At 43.8% G+C, this 21435-nt stretch overlaps 1 protein-coding gene across 1 annotated transcript in view; it reads left to right on the top strand.

Annotated features, from left to right (window-relative positions):
- LGSN (lengsin, lens protein with glutamine synthetase domain) overlaps positions 1-10865 on the top strand; it is a 28364-nt gene extending 17499 nt beyond the window's left edge. Inside the window, exons 3-5 of the mRNA XM_084812592.1 lie at positions 2165-2167; positions 5541-5719; positions 9666-10865. Of these exons, the coding sequence (XP_084668718.1) occupies positions 2165-2167; positions 5541-5719; positions 9666-10865 (1382 nt within the window). The remainder of the gene's footprint in view (positions 1-2164; positions 2168-5540; positions 5720-9665) is intronic.
- Positions 10866-21435: the final 10570 nt, after the last annotated feature.

Below are 21435 nucleotides of genomic sequence, written 5' to 3'. Positions count from 1 at the left end.
GATGGACTGATTTGACCTCCTTGCAGTCCAGGGGACTCGTAAGAGTCTTCTCCAGCACCACAGTTCGAAAGCATCAATTCTTCGGCGCTCAGCCTTCCTTATAGTCCAGCTCTCACAGCCATACATTACTACTGGGAAAACCATAGCTTTGATTAGACGGACCTTTGTCGGCAAGGTGATGTCTCTGCTTCTTACTATGCTGTCTAGGTTTGCCATAGCTTTCCTCCCAAGGAGCAAGCGTCTTTTAATTTCATGGCTACAGTCACCGTCTGCGGTGATCTTGGAGCCCAAGAAAGTAAAATCTGTCACTGCTTCCATTTCTTCCCCTTCTATATGCCAGGAAGTGATAGGGCCAGATGCCATGATCTTAGTTTTTTTCATGTTGAGTTTCAAACCAGCTTTTGCACTCTCCTCTTTCACCCTCAACAAGAGGCTCTTGAGATCCTCTTCGCTTTCTGCCATTAGGGTGGTATCGTCTGCATATCGGAGGTTGTTGATAATTCTCCCGGCAATCTTAATTCCGATCTCTGATTCATCCAACCCGGCATTTCTCATGATGTACTCTGCATATAAGTTAAATAAGCAGGGTGACAATATGCAGCCTTGTCGTACTCCTTTCCCAATTTTGAACCACTCGGTTGTTCCATCTCTGGTTCTTACTGTTGCTTCTTGACCCTCGTACAGGTTTCTCAGGAGATAGGTAAGGTGGTCTGGTACTCCCATCACTTTAAGAATTTGCCACAGTTTGTTGTGATCCACACAATTAAAGGCTTTAGCGTAGTCAATGAAGCAGAAATAGACGTTTTTCTGGAATTCTCTTGCTTTCTCCATGATGCAGCGAATGTTGGCGATTTGATCTCTAGTTCCTCTGCCTCTTCGAAACCCAGCTTGTACTTCCGGTAGTTCTTGGTTCACATACTGCTGAAGCCTAGCTTGTAGGATTTTGAGCATCACCTTGCTGGCATGTGAAATGAGCGCAATTGTGCGGTAGTTTGAACACTCTTTGGCGTTGCCCTTCTTTGGAATTGGAATGTAAACTGACCTTTTCCAGTCTTGTGGCCACTGTTGAGTGTTCCAGATTTGTTGGCATATTGAATGCAGCACTTTAACAGCATCATCTTTTAGGATTTTAAATAGTTCGGCTGGAATACTGTCATCTCCGCTAGCTTTGTTGTTACTAATGCTTCCTAAGGCCCACTTGACTTCACTCTCGAGGATGTCCGGCTCAAGTTCAGTGACCGCACTATCATGGCTATCAGGAACATTCAAATCTTTCCTGTATAGTTTTTCTGTGTATTCTTGCCACCTCTTCTTAATCTCATCTGCTTCTGTTAGGTCCCTGCCTTCTTTGTCCTTGATCATGCCCGTCTTTGCACAAAACGTTCCCTTGAGATCTCCAATTTTCTTGAAGAGATCTCTAGTCTTTCCCATTCTGTTGTTTTCCTCGATTTCTTTGCATTGTTCATTGAAGAAGGCCTTCTTGTCTCTCCTTGCTATTCTCTGGAACTCTGCATTCAGTTGGGTATATCTTCCCCTTTCTCCCTTGCTTTTCACTTCCCTTCTTTCGTGAGCTACTTGTAAAGCCTCATCAGACAGCCACTTGGCTTTCTTGCATTTCTTTTTCTTTGGGACGGATTTCGTTGCTGCCTCTTGAACAATGTTACGGACCTCCGTCCATAGTTCCTCAGGCACTCTGTCTATCAGGTCTAATCCCTGAAATCTATTCCTCACCTCCACTGTATATTCATCAGGGATATGATTTAGGTCATACCTGAACGGTTTAGTGGTTTTCCCGACGTTCTTCAATTTAAGCCAAAATTTTGCAAGAAGCAGCTCATGATCTGAGCCACAGTCAGTTCCAGGTCTTGTTTTTAACTGACTGTATGGAGCTTCTCCATCTTTGGCTGCAAAGGACATAATCAATCTGATTTCGATATTGACCATCTGGTGACGTCCATGTGTAGAGTCGCCTCTTGTGCTGTTGGAAAAGAGTGTTTGCTATGATCAGCACGTTCTCTTGGCAAAACTCTATTAGCTTTTGTCCTGCTTCATTTTGTACACCAAGGCCATGCCTGCCTGTTATCCCGGTGATTTCTTGACTTCCTACTTTAGCATTCCAATCCCCTATGATGAAGAGGACCTCTTTTTTTGGTGTTAGTTCTAGAAGGTGTTGTAGGTCTTCATAGAACCGATCACCCTCAGCTTCTTCGGCCTCAGTGGTTGGGGCATAGACTTGAATTACTGTGATGTTGAATGGTTTGCCTTGGATTCGTACTGAGATCATTCTATCATTTTTAAGATTGTACCCCAGTACTGCTTTTCCCACCCTTTTGTTGACTATGAGTGCTACTCCATTTCTTCTAAGGGATTCTTGCCCACAATAGTAGATATGATGGTCACCTGAATTAAATTCGCCCATGCCTGTCCATTTTAGTTCGCTGATTCCCAAGATGTCGATGTTCAATCTTGCCATCTCATGTTTGACCACCTCCAGCTTACCTTGATTCATTGATCTGACATTCCAGGTTCCTAAACAATATTGTTCTTTACAGCATCGGATTTTCTTTTCACCGTCAGACACATCCACAGCTGAGTGTCCTTTCGGCTTTGGCCCAGCTGCTTCACTCTTTCTGGCGCTACTTGGAAATACCCTCTGCTCTTCCCCAGTAGTATATTGGACACCTTCCGACCTGAGGGGCTCATCTTCCGGCGTCATATCTTTTAGCCTTGTGATACGTTCCATGGGGTTTTCTTGGCAAGAATACTGGAGTGGGTTGCCATTTCCTTCTCCAGTGGACCACATTTTGTCAGAACTCTCTGCCATGACCTGTCCGTCTTGGGTGGCCCTGCACGGCATAGCTTATGGGTTCACTGAGTTACGCAAGCCCCTTCGCCACAACAAGGCAGTGATCCATGAAGGGGCACACATGGGTGGGGGGAAGCTATTCAGCTGCAGCCCTGGCTGATCTGGTCGAGACTGGCTTTTGAGTGGGCAAGCAGCAGGAGGAAAGGACGTGCCATTGAATTCAATGGGCTTTCCGTCCAGATAGCTGGGAGACTGCTGGGCAGCTTTAGTGCCTGCTCGCTTGGAAGGAAGTCTTGATGAGTTGAAGGGGCTTCCTCCCGAGGAAATCCTATTGTCTCGTCTACAGTGGCCACCATTGCTTGGAAGAAAGTGAGGTAGAGATTGGAGCAGAAGTCAAAAGAGGAGGCAAGGAAGTTGAAATGGAAAAGTTCCATTTCATGCAGAGGGCGGAAGGGCTATGCCAGAGGGGGTGGAATGCTGCTGACATCTGATAACATCCCGCCAGGATCCACTTACCAGTGTAAATGGCAGGTAGCGTTATGCAGTCAAAGAAAACTAGCTGTGTAAAGAACTGGTTTAAATCCTGCAAAGTATCCAGAAGCAGAAACGCTGGTAAATTACGGGATAAAAAGCCTGGTGTGGTGAAACCCAAAGTTTAGGGGCAACACAGAATGTATGATTTGGATTAACTGCTAGTCTGTTGAGCTATTTTTTGTTAAGTTATTGAAGCAAGACTCTGAACACTGTTACTGAATTGTTTTACAAACACAGTCTTTGGACTATGTGATGTATATGATTGATGGGTCTATTACTGGGCTATGCTTTGTAGTTCTGCAGTTTGAAAGCTGCTCCACATATAGATCAGCCTAAGCACATGTAGAATCTCCACACCAGCACCAGCAGCTACCATGATATTTGCAGTGATCAGTCTAGTCCATCTGGTAGCCAGCTTTCTGGGCACCACATTTTAAGAAGGATGCAGACAAACGAGAGGGTTCAGAGGAGGGCAACCAAGATGATCAGGGGACTGGAAACAAAGCGCTATGAGGAGAAACTGAAGGAACTGGGCATGTTTAGCCTTGAGAAGAGAAGACTGAGGGAAAATATGATAGCGCTCTTCAGGTACTTGAAAGGCTGTCACAAAGAGGAAGGCCAGGATCTCTTCTCGATCATCTCAGAGTGCAGGACACTGAATAATGGGCTCAAGTTACAGGAAGCCAGTTTCTGGCTGAACATCAGGAAAAAATTCCTGACTGTTAGAGCAATATGACAATGGAACCAATTACCCAGGGAGGTGATGGGCTCTCCCACACTGGAGGCATTCAAGAAGAGGCTGGACAGTCATCTGTCAGGGAAGCTCTGACTTGGATTCCTGTACTGAGCAGGGGGTTGAACTCGTTGGCCTTGTAGGCCCCTTCCAACCCTACTATTCTATGATTATATAAGCATTTTTGCTGGCCTCTCTGTGGGAATCGTAATGGTCAAATTATTTCCTGCATCAATAGGGTGACAGAGGTACTTCTGAGGTATTGTCCAATTCTGTGATTCTAAAATCAGGGGGGAGGCAATTCCTATAAGCCCCAGCCAGCATGGCCAAAAGCCAGGGAGTATGGTAGTCCAAAACATCTAGGTCTTCTCCACATGGGACTTTTATCCTGTGATTGAGACTGGTTAGTTATTGAAGTTTATGGGCCCTTTACATGATGTCATCAATCTCCAGTGCCTCTTCCTTGGCTTCCGACCATTCCTGAGACTTAATTTGAAATGGAAATAATGAGTTAATAAAAAGAAGCAGTTTGAGTTGGTTTGAATTTGTCCATGTAAAGAGGAAGTGGTGCTATAACAACAGTGCCATCTAGTGGATATATAATGAAACATATAGAACTCGCAGATAAAGGGGAAAGGGGGGGGGAATAAAAGTGCATGTAAAGGGCTGCTCTTAATCCTGCAAACACTCCGGAACCAGAAGCCCCGGTAAAATCACAGGATAAAAAGCCTCTGTGTGAAGAAGCCCCTAGAGGGCAGCAGGTTACATTCCCCTGTTCTAAATTAAGCCTCAGCCTATCAATGGCTGCTAATCTTGATGACTTTACATTACCTCCAGAATCAGAGGTAGTATACCTCTGGATATCAGTTGCTAGGGAACATGAGAAGGAAGTTGCTATTGTATTCATGTTCTGCTTGTGGGCTTCCATTAGACATCTGGTTGGCCACTGTAGGAACAGAATGCTGGATTAGATGGGCCTTTCATCTGATCTAACACAGTTTTTATGTTCTTCTATTGGTCTCTCTGATCTTCCACATTCTCATAGTGAATTTAGCAGACTTACGTAACATACATCACAATCCTTTGTCTATTAACTCAGAAGTAAGTTCTACTGTGTTTTTCAGTGGTGCTGATTTCCCAGTAAGAATGTTTAGGACTGAAGCCATATTCATAGATCCTGTCTCACCATATATAAATAATACATACACACAGATGATCTGTGTATACTGCTAAATTATTCTTTGAATAGTGTCCCTTATTCATCATTAAGATACTCTGTCTCCATTCCAACATAGAGTTCAGTGCGCTTTGAACCTTTGGGATCAATGTGCTTCACTGCACCACCTAACTCCATGCTGGATTGTGCACTATGTTGAAAAGTTATATCACTATGGCAATGTTGATGGCAAATATTTTAATTCTTGTTATAGTGATCAAGTGTGCTTATACTTTTTTTTTTTTTTAAAGAGCACAGCAGAGATCCTCATGTAAAGAACCCTGGCTTTCCCATTCCTCTTCACTTGGTCTCTGAAATTGAAGGCATTAAAGAACAGATGGCCAGGGACAACATACATTTTGTCAGATTTGAAGCAACAGACCTTCATGGGGTGTCAAGATCAAAGAGCATTCCTTCTCGCTTTTTCCAGGTACGTTCTTAGATCCTCTGTTTCCTGGCTGTACAGAGACAATTACTCCACAATCCTTTGACACGTGCAGTGCAGTTTAAGGTTACAACAAACATGCCTGCCTGCCTTCATCAGTACCCTGCAAGGATTTTGACTTATTTCATCTCCCCAAAGCAGTCATTCTTCAAGCTGCTGAAATGCAAATCTAATAAAGGGAGCCTGGCAATGTTGCTTCTTTTTACACATCCAAGACTCTCCCTCCCCAGTGTTATCTTTTAACATTTATTACATCGACAAATATTCTGTTTCTATTTGACATCGGCAAACTGCAAGAAAAGGCCAAGAGCAAATAATAAAAGACACTAAGGTGATAGCATGGGAACCATTTTAGTTATGAAGAATTCTCTTTTCAACGCTTAAATCAGATAAGAAAAATACTGCTGAAATGCATGATGGCTTAATAATAACATTGGCTATGCTGGTGATCCAATAAATAAAAGGCACATTAGGAGGCTGTTGGTAGCAGGCATATAGAAAATAGAGACCTCTAAGGGCATTTTAGTGTATTGTTTATGTAATACTGAGCATGGATGGTTTATATGCTGTACTTTAGCTTTAATCTTGTCATGAATATTTCAGGTTTCACTGGGCGATCATGAAATATATACCAATGTGTTTGGAAATTTAGTGGCATTTTCTTTCATTCTAAACCTCCTTTGAAGCAACCCCCCCCCCATTTTAAAATTTATTTTGTTCTTAAATCTTGCTACAGTTTCTTTTAAAACTGTAAGTCTTAGATCAATTTTCTTTCACTGACGCTATTTAGGCATTAAAAGAAATAAACTGTCTTCTAGAGAGAGCTGAATGCTCATTAAAGTTAATGGGGTAACAGCACCATCTTTTTCCAGTTCAAAGCATGGGTGCCCAGCTCACCTTTCTCAAACTGACCTGTACTGCCCAAACAAATTAAACTTGACTTAAAAGTATAAATCACCTGGCATTCTTCAGAATAAACATAATTTAGAATGCAAAATGAGCTCAGGTGCATGGGTCTAGGTGTTACCATGTGCTCAGCCTACACCAAGGGAAAGCTGATGCCAAAATAAATGAGTTAAATAGGCTTTAATGTGCCACAACACTGTTTGTTGAAATTGTCCTGGGCCCAGTGCTCTTCAACATTTTTATTAATGATTTGGAGGAGGAGGTGCAGGGAATGCTGATCAAATTTGCAGATGACACAAAATGAGCCAACAATGTAATGTGGCTGCAAAAAGGCAAATGCTATTTTGGGCTGCATTCATAGAAGCATAGCTTCAAAATCCTGGGAAGTAATAGTTCCCCTCTACTCAGCATTGGTTAGGCCTCATCTGGAGTACTGTATCCAGTTCTGGGCACTGCACTTTCAGAAGGATGCAGACAAACTGGAGAGGGTTCAGAGGAGGGCAACGACGATGATAGGGGACTGGAAACAAAGCCCTATGAAGAGAGACTGAGGGAACTGGGCATGTTTAGCCTTGAGAAGAGAAGACTGAGGGGAGATATGATAGCTGTCGTCAAGTACTTGAAAGGTTGTCCCAGAGAGGAAGGGCAGGATCTCTTCTCGATCACCCCAGAATGCAGGACACGGAATAATGGGCTCAAGTTACAGGAAGCCAGATTTCGTCTGAACATCAGGAAAAACTTCCTGACTGTTAGAGCAATATGACAATGGAACCAATTACCTAGGGAGGTGATGGGCTCTCCCACACTGGAGGCACTCAAGACGAGGCTGGACAGCCATCTGTCGAGGATGCTCTGACTTGGATTCCTGCACTGAGCAGGGGGTTGGACTTGATGGCCTCATAGACCCCTTCCAACCCTACTATTCTGTGATTCTATGATTTACCTCTCAACATACTGCTCGGGGGTAGGGATGTACAGACTGTGTAAAATCCACTCCATCTGTGTTTCGTGGATTGTCAGGTACCTTTTGTTCTGTCATCCGCCCACAGATGGATACAAATTTTTTTTTTGTCTTGCGGAAAAATATGCAAATATTTATGTAAGTATTTACATAATTTACCTTAGTGTGTAACATTTAGCATATTGTCCCCCATTCCATTCAATGTTTCCTCAGCAGAAACGTATGTATTTTCCTACAAATTTATATATGTAAATTTCAGGAAAGTAAAAAAAATCATCCCAAAGTCCATGGACTCTGCACAGCCTGAGGGGGTCACTCTGCAGTGGATTCCACAGGTTGGATTCTCAGAAATCCAAGCTTATTTTAGTCTGTCTCAGATTTCTCCAGCATCCCTACTTGGGGGTCATCTCCTGACCTGCTGATGTGCTGTGCCCAGTGACTGGAGCCTGGTCCTGACCATAATGTTTCCTCATGATGCTGTGCACTACTGGGTGTCCAGGGCTCAGATGAGTGACAAGAAGCATCACTGGAAAGTGTGGAGGCAAAGTATTGCATAGGATGATGAACAGGCGTAGACACTTGGCAGGCCTCAAGACATTAATGAGATGCTTACTGAGGAAAAGGAATCAAAAGTTTACAGCTGCAGCATTTTGTCAATTCATTGATTAGAGTAACTCATTAAAACATTTTGATCAACTAAAAAGGTGCCTGTGACTAATTGGACACCCAGTATTTAAACCGATGACTTCTGAAAATGTCAGATGGCAATAGGGTATCCACTTTTACAGAGGACAGCTCTGTATTTGAAGGGCTGCCAGAGGACCGTCCTCTGATTTGAAGGCATTGTCTGTTTGAAGGGCTATCCAGCCCAAGTCCAGTTGAAAGATAAAGACCATCAGAAGGAAGAGCTGGGCTTTGAAGATGCCCGTTAACAGCATCTGGACAGCAGATTGAGCAAGGCACAAAGGTCCCCTGGTCACAGTCTTCCACATTATGGTGAGATGTCTTATATTTCTATTTCAGTTATAATAATTATTTCTAAATTTGCATCTAAACATACGTATAAATTAGCATTTGCAAATTTTATGCAATTTGGTGCCCTATTTTCCCCTTTTTTTTGGTAATACATTTCCTCTTTTTTGGCAATTCAGATGAGGCAACCCTAGATGGCAAGTGCTGTCTCAAGAAGCATTCCCTCTTGTGTGTGAGAGCAGGGGGAATGCCTCTTCTGCAGAGATTATGGCTGTTGTGACATACATGTGCATCATTAAAACAAAGCATTTCCCCTTTCAGAAGTATTGTTTTTTTTACCCTCATATATATGCTGCTTTAATTATTAATAGTTTTAATTAATTAATTTTATTTATTTATTTACAATATTTGTAGGCCATCTTTTAGGATAAAGTTCTCCCTGGGCGGCTTGCAGCATATAAATATACACTATAAACAAATATTAAAGTCTTTAAATATCCTAAAATACCATAATGCTAAAATTAATAATTAACAAGAGCCAGCAATAACACTATAATATTGAGCTCAGTAAAAAGTAAAATACCATAATTAAATCACAGCTAACACTACATCATATAAACAGCAACCCAATACAATCATTTTAAGAGAAAGCAATAGTAGGCAAATGAGTCTTGAGGGTCCACTTAAAGGCCTGCAATAATGGGGCCCTGATGTATACCATTGGGCACAGAGTTCCACAAATTAATTGACTAAAATGCACACAATCAATCAAACTGTTCATTTATTATAATTTACATTCCACCTTTCCATGCATAATGCCCAACTAACTTTGGTTGGAACCCTATATATCTCACCATAATCGAAAAGACTGTGACCAGTTGACTTGTGTGCCTGCCTGCTCAGGATGCTGTTTAGGTGCTAACTGTTCTCTGACAGCACTTCAAATAGAGGACTGCCTTCTGTAAAGTAGGACTCATGAGTCCTACTTCGGTGTCTCATTTATCACTGTCATAATCATCACAATTATTATACATTATAATTGCAACATTCAAGGGTCTAAAGCAGTCCTATCTTCTTCCTCCTTCTGTTTAGACCAAAGCAATCCATGGAGTCGCCATGCCTAGAGGTCATCTTGAACTGACCCTGAATCCAAAGGATAATGAAATAAACCACATAGGTGCAAGCAATTTCAACTGTGACATAGTCCTGAGTCCTGATTTATCGACATTTCGGGTTTTGCCATGGGCTGAACAAACAGCAAGGGTGATATGCGACTCCTTCACTGTAACAGGCAACCCACTGTTGACTTCACCCAGGTACATTGCCAAGCAACAGCTGAGCCAGCTCCAGGACAAGGGCTTGGTGCTGTATTCTGCCTTCACTTATGAGTTCTGTATTTACGGCATTGCTGAAATTGTCAGTTCAAAGACAATATCTTTTCCCGCAGCAACCATACTAAATAACCATGACCAGTCTTTCATCCAGGAACTCATCAATGGAATGTATCATGCTGGGGCAAATATTGAGAGCTTCTCCTTTTCCACAGGGCCTGGGCAAATGGAGATCTCTTTTCACCCAGAATTCGGCCTTGGCGCAGCCGATAGCGCCTTCACCTTCCGAACAGGCGTTAAAGAAGTGGCTAAAAAATACAGCTACATTGCCAGCTTTTTCACTGAGAATAGATTTTGCAACTCAGGCATCCTCTCCCATAGCCTTTGGGACAGCACTGGGCAGAAGAACTTGTTTTCTTTTGATTCGGGGCCCCTGGAGTTCACCAGCATAGGGAAGAATTGGCTTGCTGGACTTCTGGTGCATTCTGCAGCTCTCAGCTGTCTGATGGCTCCGACCATTGGCTGCCGTAAACGCTACAATGCCTACAGCAAGGATTCAAAGGAGATGGCAATTGCCAAGTGGGCCTGTAATGACAATAACTGCGCATTTAACATCAAAAGTCATGGTGAAAATGGAACTCGGATAGAAAACAAGCTGGGCTCGGCGACAGCGAATCCTTACTTGGTGCTGTCTGCGACAATTGCTGCTGGTCTGGATGGCATAAGAAGAGGACTAACCTTCCAGGAGGTGTCGGAGGAGAGCCAGAGCTCCGCTCAATTCAGAGCTGCGACAATCCCTCTGAAACTGGAAGACGCTCTTGTTGCACTTCAGGAAGATGAGTGCATCAGGGAAGCACTCGGTGACAACTTTGTCCGATATTTTGTTGCCATGAAACAATACGAGATGGAAACAGAAGAAATGGATGTGGAACGGAATAAATTTCTGGAATATTTTATCTAGCATGGGCATGTTTTGAGAGCTGGTGCAGAGTTAGTGCATGGCTAGCCAACCTGGTGCCCTCCAGATGTTTTGGATTCCAACTCCCATCATCTTTGATCATTGGCCATGCTGGCTGGAGTTTATGGGAGTCACAATCCAAATCATCTGGAGGGCACCCGGTTGCCTACCCCTGGGTTAATGGCTAAGAGACTGAGCTATGAATCAGGAAGTCCCTGGTTTGAGTCTCACTTCTGCCATGAGCTCACTAGGTGGCCTTAGTAAACTACTCTCTCTCAGCCTTTGTCCCACCCTGCCTCACCTATAATATGAGGGATAATAATACTGACTTAGCATACAGGATTGTTGTAAGGATTACAGCAGGGTAATGCATATGAAGTGCTTTGAACTTTTGAAAGTGCTACACAAATCTTAATTATTACTATTGTGTTTTGGTAGAAAGCTCTCTTCCTATATCATTGCAGTGAACTTAGGAAGGCTCTTTTTTTTCTGGAGTCTCAGGGCCAAACTTGATGCTTCCTTGATATTTCAAGGTTGCCTTTCAAAACGTAAAAATATACTAAAATCATCTTTAAAAAAAATCAGAATCAACATTTAAATCATAAAACAGGAAGAATAATATGTACTGTTTCAGGCCAGCCATCTCATCATAAATTCTAAAATCCTTACATGCAACAAGAAGCAGCAACAGAAACATTAACCTACCCTCTTTAACTAAAAGCAGACTGAAATAAAGATGTCCTTAGGGCCCAACTAAAAGAAAATAGGGAGGGAGCTAAATGTATCTCTTGGGCGAGAAGTTCCATAAATACATACAGAGGAAGGACCATTGTGGGTGAATGGAATCTTTTGCAATATTGTGCATACTATTTTGTGGATTGTTTGCTTCTGTCAGTGCCAATTTTGGACTAAAGTGCTGAACAGAGGTTGTGTCAGTAAACAGTAAACCATACAGAAAATCAGGAAACACGTATAAATAATTTGAACAATGTTTTCCTGAATGGGAATTATTCATATACAGATTTCATCCAAGACAATCCCTAATAACCAGGAAGTAGCTTTATTAGGTTCAGTTTTAAAAGATATGTACTTCTCAGTACAATAACTGACGAATACACAAACATGGCTTGGATCCCGAGTTCCCTTCTGTGAATGAAATGGCTCTTTCCATGCACAAGAAAGGCTTGCTATCCAATAGAGGATCCCACTGGGAAGTAGTTGGGGGCTGAAACTTTTGCTGATTCTCCCTGCCCCTGCCCCTTCCCTCCACTATTCTGAAGGGTCCCCCAATATTCCGGAGCAGTTTTTTTTTTTTGGGGGGGGGAGAAATGGCAAAAGTTGCCTCCTCCCTTCTGCCAGTCGGAGTGTCCTGTGAACAGACCTCCGCTCACGGGATGCTCCTGCCAGCAGAAGGAAACTCAGGACCCAAGCTTATGTATTTAAGGAGAATGCTGATTTTCTCAGTGACCCATAAGCAAGCATGAAAGATCTACAAATGCATACCTTGGTTTATGTACCAGGTATCTTCTCTCCCTTTCCTCATCTAACATGCTGCAGGAAAGGTACCATTGTGTGATGCTAATGGGTTTTTAAAATTGAAAATATAAATATTTTATTGCAGTGAATTTAAACTTAAAGTGTGAAGATGGTTTGCTACCTATTGTAAGAGGTCACTGGACATACATCAAGTACAAGGGATGAATGACGCTGCATTTATTAAGCTGGAAAATGATACCTGGCATACCACAAACTACTGGAAGCCACATCTGAACCTCCAGATTTCACAGCTGATCCTTTGCTTAGCAGTTGGCCAAAGCAACTTGATCTTGAAACTTCATATGTGAATGGAGCTTTGTATATTAGGTTATCTCACTTTATGCAGCAAAATCCCTTATATGAATACACCTCTCATTTCATCTGCCACCTGCATACCTTTCTCTGGAACATGGCATAAAATGAAGGAATCTGTGGAGGAATATATATTGCAGGATGGATCATTTCATTAGGTGATTCAAAATTCTGATGGATGTCATCATACTACTCTCCATGAGCTTGCATTTGCAGCATCTTAGCTACATTAAAAAAAAGAATGTTCTCTTTAGCAGGTATGTTGCATTTTACAGTCACACAATGTAGACAAAATGAGACAGTTGCCAAGAGACTGTAAACTCAATATTTTATTGCTTTCTCAACACAACAAAAGAATTAAGCTCCTGCCTGCAGAGGAAGAATCACATTTCAGAATGCGCTCCTATATTAAAACACACACAAAAACAACACCTTGCAAGTAGAAAACCTGCACATGGGGAGTGGACTGAGTTAGAACCATTCTCTCTGATCTGCCAGTTTCTTCTTCTTTTTAGCTGCAGGGAATGAATTACCTTAGGAAGCATTCAAAAATGCTATCATACACCTGCAGCCTCAAGTGGTTCTGAAGTGACTCCGCCCACTTCAAGATTCTTTTGCCTTACTGTCTTTCATGTATAGAACAGGTCTAAGTAAGAGTGGTTCAAGTATTGTCTGCTTTTATCAATTCATATTGTTTTATTTGGAGGTAGGTCCTATTCCTCCTTAAATCCTTGACAGTGTGATCCCACGTATGTCTACTTAGAAGTAAGTCAATTGAGTTCAGTGGGGCTTACTTCCATATAGATGGGTTCAGGATTACAACCTAAAACATTTCTTTTAATAACATGTACCATACACATAAGAAACATATAAAAAAAAGTCACAGGTTATGAAACAAATACAACTTCTGGGAGTTAACTGTAAATGCAGTGGGTTGTATCCACCAGTAGCCCTCTGCCAGTGAATGGCATCCACTAATAGAATGGATTCCCTTCTCCCCTGAACACACCCCAAATCTACTCTGGAGGGTTGGGGGATCCGCTGCGTCAGATTTCAGGGGTGCTACAAGGGAAAGGGAAAGTTCTGTTGCATGATTGAAAGTCTGCTTATGCAATATTGCCCAATGGATTGTTTGTAAAACAATGAAACGTTGAAACAAATTATAGTTGTGATCTTAATTTGCATGCATTTATGAGAGCTTTGTAAGATGCAGTGCTATTAATGAAAAAAAGAGTTTTCAGTTGGGTCTAATCATATTGTTCTGTTGAGTACATACTGTATATTGACTGATTTGGGGCTAACAGACTTGGTTTGTGATAAAACCTAGTTCCCTAGAATGTGCTGTGTTGCCTGAAACAAACAAATAAAGCAACAAAAGGATATTAATGTTTTGTCAGTTTTACACAATGTATGCGAAAGTGTGACACATGAATATCCACAGGCCAATTGCACAAGCATAAAATAATTTTTTCATAAATGGAGTTGGTTTTCTGTGCGGTTCAGGGGGAGGGGGTTAAATTTATTTATTAATTTAAAATTGTATACCCCACCCTTCCTCCAAAGGAGTATAGAGCAGCTTACAACGTAAATAAAACAAGTAACAGTAAAATCTTAAGACAGGTACCAATAAAATCCTGCTATCACAATAAAACAAATTAAAGTACAACAATAATAATCTGACTTACCCCCCCCTCCCCAACTGTTTACATGAGTTAACTGTACAGCTCCTGGACACAATGTCATTTGTTTTTGAAAAACAACTTAAATGCATAACCGTTCAACTTCCATGACAAGTTTGTTTCCAGACAGTTATCAGTGTCTGGGAAATTATGAAAACAGATCTCTGGTGAAAGTCTGCAGCATCTGCCCACATCTCAGAAAATTAATCAGCCATTTTCCTCTTGTCAATTTGAAATTAGAGTTACCTTCTGAAATCAAAAGAAACAGTTCACATTAACCCTCTCCTTAAGGGCGCAATCCTACCACGGTGGATGGCCACCTCCAAACTCGGAGGCAACCACCTATCCAATGCAGGGCAGGAGAAGCGCGGAGGGGATTGTCCCCTCCACGCTTCAGCCACCCTGGCCGCAGGAAGTTGGAACGGGGGAAGTGGCGGCCGGACAACATGTTGGATGTGTCGTACTGGCATTTCCTAGTTCTCCACCCCGGCACACCCCCAGGAACGCCCCGTTTTCACGGCTCCATGCTCCTCTTCTGAGCACAGGTCTGTTCCATGCTGGCTATGAGGCAGCACAGGAGGGGGTGGAGGTTGGTTCTTAGGGAACCAACCTCGCAACATGGGCTTTGCGGTCACTTCCCAGAAACCAACCTATTCTATGGCTGTCTAGCTGCTGACTAGCAGCCATAAGTTTGCTCCCTAAGTGTACTAAATTGGCTAAGTTTTTTCAGAATTAATATTTATATTGTACTCATTGAGAAAGACAAAGTTCTTGTATAATGTAGTTTGCAGTGTATTATGAAAAGGCAAAAAAATAACATGGACTACTGGTGTAAATAGTTGGAGGTTACTGGCACATGAAATCTGTGTGTGTGGGGGTGATTACAGTGCAATCCTATATATGTCTACTCAGCAGTAAGCTCCACTGAATTTAATGGAACATACCCCCAGGTAAGTATGTACATGATTTCAGCCTTAGACTTCCCGTTCTGGAAGTCTGCATGCACAGACACAGAAATCAATTCTAACTTGGGCAGAGGCAATGTGGAACTCCCCTTTAGTACTCCCCTTTAGATATCCCCTTAATGCACATTGGATCCTTTACCATCTAGAAGCAGACACAGGCAGACTCTTCAACCAGTGGCAGCCACTCAGTGCACACTGACAGTTTTCCTGTAGCAGTGGCTGTGTGCTTATTATTATTACTGCTTGTTGTTTTCAAGGATTCATCCTGACTGTGTACTAAAGTACTTAAAGAAGAATGGGGGAGAGCTTCTGTGCAGATGTGTCAAAGCACTGATGCCGATCCTCACAACTGCAGGTCAGTGTTTTTTGTCTGCAAGGTCACTTTCTATTGCATGCACCATGGTGCAATTTGGAGGAAGTTGCAAGCACTTATGTCCCACAAAAATTATTGGTGCATATATATTTAACTACATTTCAGAGTAAAACAGGCCTTTTCTATGGTGGCCCCCAAACTGTGGCATGCCCTCCCTAGAGAGGTCTGTCTGGCATCTACTTTGTTGCTGTTTTGGTGCCAGGTAAATGCCTTTTTATTAGGGCTGTGCATGGACCCCCTGATCTGACTCGGAAGCCACTTCAGGGCTTCCGAGGCAGGCCTGATTCAGCTTGGGCTGATTCGGACCCCCCCCCCCCGACCTGCCTCGGCCTACAAAGCTGAAGTGGGATTCAGACATCTGACTCCCGCTTCGCCCCCCTCAAGACGCTGCCAAGCACCCAGCTCTTTACCTGGGCCCTTGTTCCTTGGGGGTGGGGGTTGCCGCTGCCAGGGGAGCGGCCACTGCTGCTGGTGCTGCTGGGGAAGCCACTGCCACTGCTGCCGCCGCTGCCACTGCTGCCAGTGAAAATGCTGTCTGCCACAGCCTGCCAACCGCTGACAGGCTTGAGGGCAGGAGTCACCCTCCAACTGCGCTCTCTCCCTTCCTTGGAAGGAGGGTAGGGTGCCCAGTTGGAGGCCAACTCCTGCCAATGAGGGTGGGCTGCTGCCACTGCCACAAGTTCCTATGCCCTCTGGAAGCGTGCCAGCAGCCATCTTGTTCCAGGAAATGGGGGGAGCCATTTCCCCCATTTTTGCACCATGGCTGTGCCCGTGAGTGATAGATCCATGATTTTCCTGGTTCAGTCTGTGGAGGCAGATGTGCTCTGTGATATGTTGGTGGCTTGGGGGATTGCTCTGCAAAAATCATATGAAATCAAGAGGATCCCTGCCAAGGATCCATGTTTTTGCACCATGAGTGCCAGATCTGTGATTTTTCTGGTTCAGTCCATGGAAGCAGATGTGCTCTGTGATTGGATGGTGGTTTTGTGGGTCTCCCCTTTAAAAATCATATGAAATCATGAGGATCTTGTTTTGATTTTATGGATGCTTGTTTTACCCCGTCCCCATAGCACGCCCTTTCTTCTCAGCTTCGTTCTGCCAAAGGAGAGTGGGAAGGGTTAAGGCTTAGTCTGCCATGCCTGGCAGAGACTGAGGCAGTTGCTCCCAGTGGCTAGGACTGGAGTGGAGAGAGAAAACCCATGAACTTTCCTCTCAGCTCCCGTCCCATCCTGCTGCTGCCACCGCCACTGCTGCCATTGCCACCACCATAATTGCAGACAATGGCAGCTTGTCAGGGCAACAGGAGGCTGCTCAATTATCAGGCGGCTCACGCACCCAATGGTTTATCTTGTGCCCCCCCCCGGATGTGTGTGCCCCACTTTGGAGACCACTGCTCTAGCCAAATAACGTTCAGACAGTCCTCTCCAGTAACACCACCTTCCTCACAATGAGCAAATGGAGGCTGGCTCACAGCAAAGCTCACTCCCTCCTCCTCCTCTCCCCTCCCCTCTCCCCTTCCCCCACCTCTCCTGGTGGCCGGATCTCTCTCAAATTGATACATTTGGCACCTCTACGTCCTCTCCCCTTCCCCCCTCCTGCCCCTCTGCATGATCTTTCAGAAGTTGATACATTTTGAAGACAGCCTGACTAGGCTGCTCAGAAGGCTTAAGAAGAGGTCCGAATATACGAGGCAGACACAGTGCTTGGTGGAGGAGCTGCTTTGCTTCAGGACGCCTCGGTGCTGGTCTGGTCCGCTTCGTATTATGACGAGGCACCTCCAAATCAGCCTGCTTTGTCTCGTTATTCAGGCTTCATGCTGAGACTGTACACAGCCCTACTTTTTATTCTCCCAAGCTTTTTGAACTGCTGCTTGCTTTATTTTTTAATACGTGTACTGCTGCATTTTAAAATCATCTGTTTTTAGCTGTTCAGTTATTACTTTTAAATGCTGAATCTTTTTTGCTGCTTTTAGAAGAATACCTTTGATGTGTTTTATTATTGGTTTTTATTGGTTGTATTGTTTAGCTTTTATTGTGTATGTAGCCCTGAGAGCTTCAGTTATAGGGCGATTCAGAAATTGAATAAAATAAATAACTGTCTGGGATTCATTCTGATGCAAGATTGCCCAACATGTAGCACATCAAACTGAACACACAACACCAGCCATGTATTATGCCCTGCCAGGTACATAAACCCTTTATTTTACAATCCAAGGATAGAGAGCAAAAGGCAGATTTATTGAGCCCTTGGTAAGCTGACATACAAGGCTGGTGTGCTTGCGTTGTGATCTGTAAATGATGAAAAAATGAGATTTGATTGATACAGAATGGCTTGGATGCTGAGATCAATGAATGGATGGAAGCTCAGGGAAGCAAGTTCACAAAAGGATTTCCCCCCCCCCACCTCCTCCTCCCCACTGCAGCCCCATGCCTCCCCAAAAGCCTCTCCAGAGGCTTGGGAAGACCTATGTCAACAGCATGGTAGAAGGGCCATGGCTCAGTGGTAAAGCACCTACTTTGCATGTAGAAGGCCCCAGGTTTAATCCCTGACATCTCCAGGGAAGGCTGGAAAAAACTCCTGCCCGAAAACCTGGACAGCTGCTGCCAATCATTGTCAACAATACTGGGCTTGTTGGACCAAAGTTCTGACTCAATATAAGGCAGCTTCCTATATTCCTACTATGGGATGGGACACTGGAGGCTCTTGGGAGATGGGAAAATCATTCAGAATTGCACAAAGTCACCTTGTGCAACTGGAACTCCACTTGCACAAGGTCCCTCTGCCCGATTTGGGGTGTTTCCGTCTTTCTACCATAGCTCCTTCCCCCCTGTGTCCCATCCCACCCTATTCAGGAGGGTCCTCCCAACCCTAGGTAGGCTTTTGGGGGTACAGAGGGCTGCAAGGGGAAGGATGGGAAAATCACCATTATCTCCACTCCTCAGTGGAGAGTGAAGACAGAAGGCTGGTAGGAATATAGTTATGCCATGAATCAATTGTGCCTGGCTGGCTTTTGTAGAGGGAGAAGCAAAGAGTTGTCCAATGGTAGATCTTCCTTCATAAGGCCTCAGTTTGAGGGAAGTTATCAGTGACTTCCCTGAGGCACTTGTGATATACGGAGGAATACTCAGACCAAGCTTGGAGGTTGACTCACACAAGAGAAGTGGGACAGGGACCTCCCTATGGCAGAGGTAGCTTCATTGACCTCGAAGTCTGGATGGCCTGAGGTTGATGATGGTGCCAGTAGTTCCCATGACTCCTTGAAGGGATTAGCTGTGAGAAGTGGCTGATCTCAGGTGCAATCGCCTGACAAAGATGATGACAGGATACATCCATAGCTGCTGTTTTTAAGAGCTGTACCCACACTATAAGGAGAGCTTATTCCCATCATAGATAACTAGTATTTAAATTGTGACCCTGTTCATCCCATAGATTGCCTTGTGTCTTCATCTAGGTATGGGGTAAAGTCCCTTTCCATCAACCACCTTCTGTTCATGGATCTTAGGTTCCAAGCCCTTGTGTCCCGATTCTCTGTCTGTCACAAATACCAGGAAGGAAGGGTGTGTGTGTGTGTGTGTGTGTGTGTGTGTAGGGTGTCAAAAATTGTGCAGGCCCCAATACTAGGGCAATTCAGTGTATGGTCTTAACTGCACTTAACTCTGTGGTGGATTGTGGCCTAAGATTCCCAATCACATTTTTCAACAGCCTCTGCTCTAAAGTTAATTTCCAAAAATTAACCAGAATGATCAAGGGGGAGGAATCAACTCCTTTATGAGGAAAGGTCTGTCATATTTTAGCTTAGAAAATAGGTGAATAAAAGGGGGCATGATGTACATGAAATGATGCATGGTGTGGAGGAAGTGGATAGGGAGACTTTTTCTCCCCCTCCCATAATACTACAGCTTAGGGTCATCCCATGACGCTGATTGCTGGGAGATTCCAGACAGATAAAAGGAAGTTCTTTCACATAGCGCGTAGTTGAACTATCAAATTTGCTACAGAAGATGTGGTGATGGCCGCTGACTTGGATAACTTTAAAAGGGGGTTAGACAAATTAATGGAAGATAAGGGTATCAGTGGCTACTAGTCATGATGGTTATATATTACCTCCAGTATCGGAAGCAGTATGTCTCTCAGTACCAGTTGCTGGGGGACACAAGTGGGAGGGTGCTATATTACTCATGTCCTGCTTGTGGACTTCCCATATCATCTGGTTGGCCACTGCGGGAAGAGAATGCTGGAACAGACAGGGCTTTGGCCTGATCCAGTATGGCTCTTCTTATGAATTTATGTTCTTATGATGAATATTGGAGGGGAGGATTCAAATGACCTGTTCATGTTTAAGAACATAAGAACAATGTTGGATCAGACCAATGGTCCATCTCATCCAGCCTTCTGTTCACACAGGGGCCAACCAGTTGCATTAGCATCCTCCTATCCATGTTCCCCAGCAACTGGTGTACATAGGCATACTGCCTCTGGTACTGGAGGTAGCAGATAGCCATCAGGACTACTAGCCATTGATAGCCTTCTCCTCCAGGAATTTGTCTAATCCCATTTTAACATCATTCACATTGGTGGTCATCACCACATCTTGTGGTAGCAAATTCCATAGTTTGACTATGCACCGTGTGAAGTCCTTCCTTTTATCTGCCCTGAATCTCCCATCAGTCAACTTCATAGGATGACCCCCGGGTTCTAGTATTATGAGAGAGAGAAACCCATGGGGGGGGCTGTGTGGCCTCCTGCCATGCCTGGCAGATATGCCCCAACCATCCACGCATTTAGTGTGTGGAAGAAGGGCCTTCATACACATTGTTGTTGTTCAGTTGTTAAGTCGTGTCCGACTCTTCATGACCCCATGGACCATAGCACGCCAGGCCTTCCTGTCCTCCGCTCTCTCCCGGAGTGTGCTCAAGTTCATATTCATTGCATCAGTGATGCTATCTAGCCATCTCTTCCTCTGCTGTCCCCTTCCCCTTTTGCCTTCATACACATTGTTCAGTCGTTCAGTCGTGTCCAACTCTTCGTGACCCCATGGACCATAGCACGCCAGGCCTTCCTGTCCTGCGCTCTCTCCCGGAGCGTGCTTCATACACATAGCAACATACAAATGCAGTGACCCTCCACATGAAGGGGATTCTGACTGGGCCAAGATCCCCCTCGCATGGAGGAACTGTGTTCGGGTAGAGCCTTTCTCATGCACACCGACTGTAGGGATAATGGTGGTGATAGTGGTGATGCTAGGGCTGGCCCTAGGATAAAAAGCACCCTAGGTGAGGAGTGCCTTTAGTGCCTGTCCCCATAGTCAGTTTTGCAGGGCCACCCAGAGGATTTATGGGGCCTGGCGCAGGTGTGATGTCCATCGAGAACAACGTTGCTCAAAACCTTGATCTCTCAGCCACCGTGCTACAGTTTGCACAAGCCAAAGTTCGAAAAGCCACATTCTGAGCAGGGGCAGCGCACTATGCGACACAGCAGAACCATCACGCGTTTTACTCATAATATTTTTGTTTTGTAGCAGTTCCTGTCTTTTGGTAAGCATACTGTATTTTACAATACCTTTATTTTTATCTTTAAAAATAATAAAGAAAAGTTATAAATAAAAAAGGTATCCAGCTGACCTCTTACAGCTTATGGCTTTATATTATTATTATTATTATTATTATTATTATTATTATTATTATTATTATTGTGTTTATAGTGTTTGC

Source organism: Heloderma suspectum, chromosome 1 (genome assembly GCF_057233095.1).
Source record: "Heloderma suspectum isolate Gila_16-S chromosome 1, 16-S_ref, whole genome shotgun sequence".
Lineage (NCBI taxonomy): Eukaryota > Metazoa > Chordata > Lepidosauria > Squamata > Helodermatidae > Heloderma > Heloderma suspectum.
The sequence above is the reverse complement of the archived record's forward strand: the minus strand, read 5'-3'. Positions and strand labels throughout refer to the sequence as shown.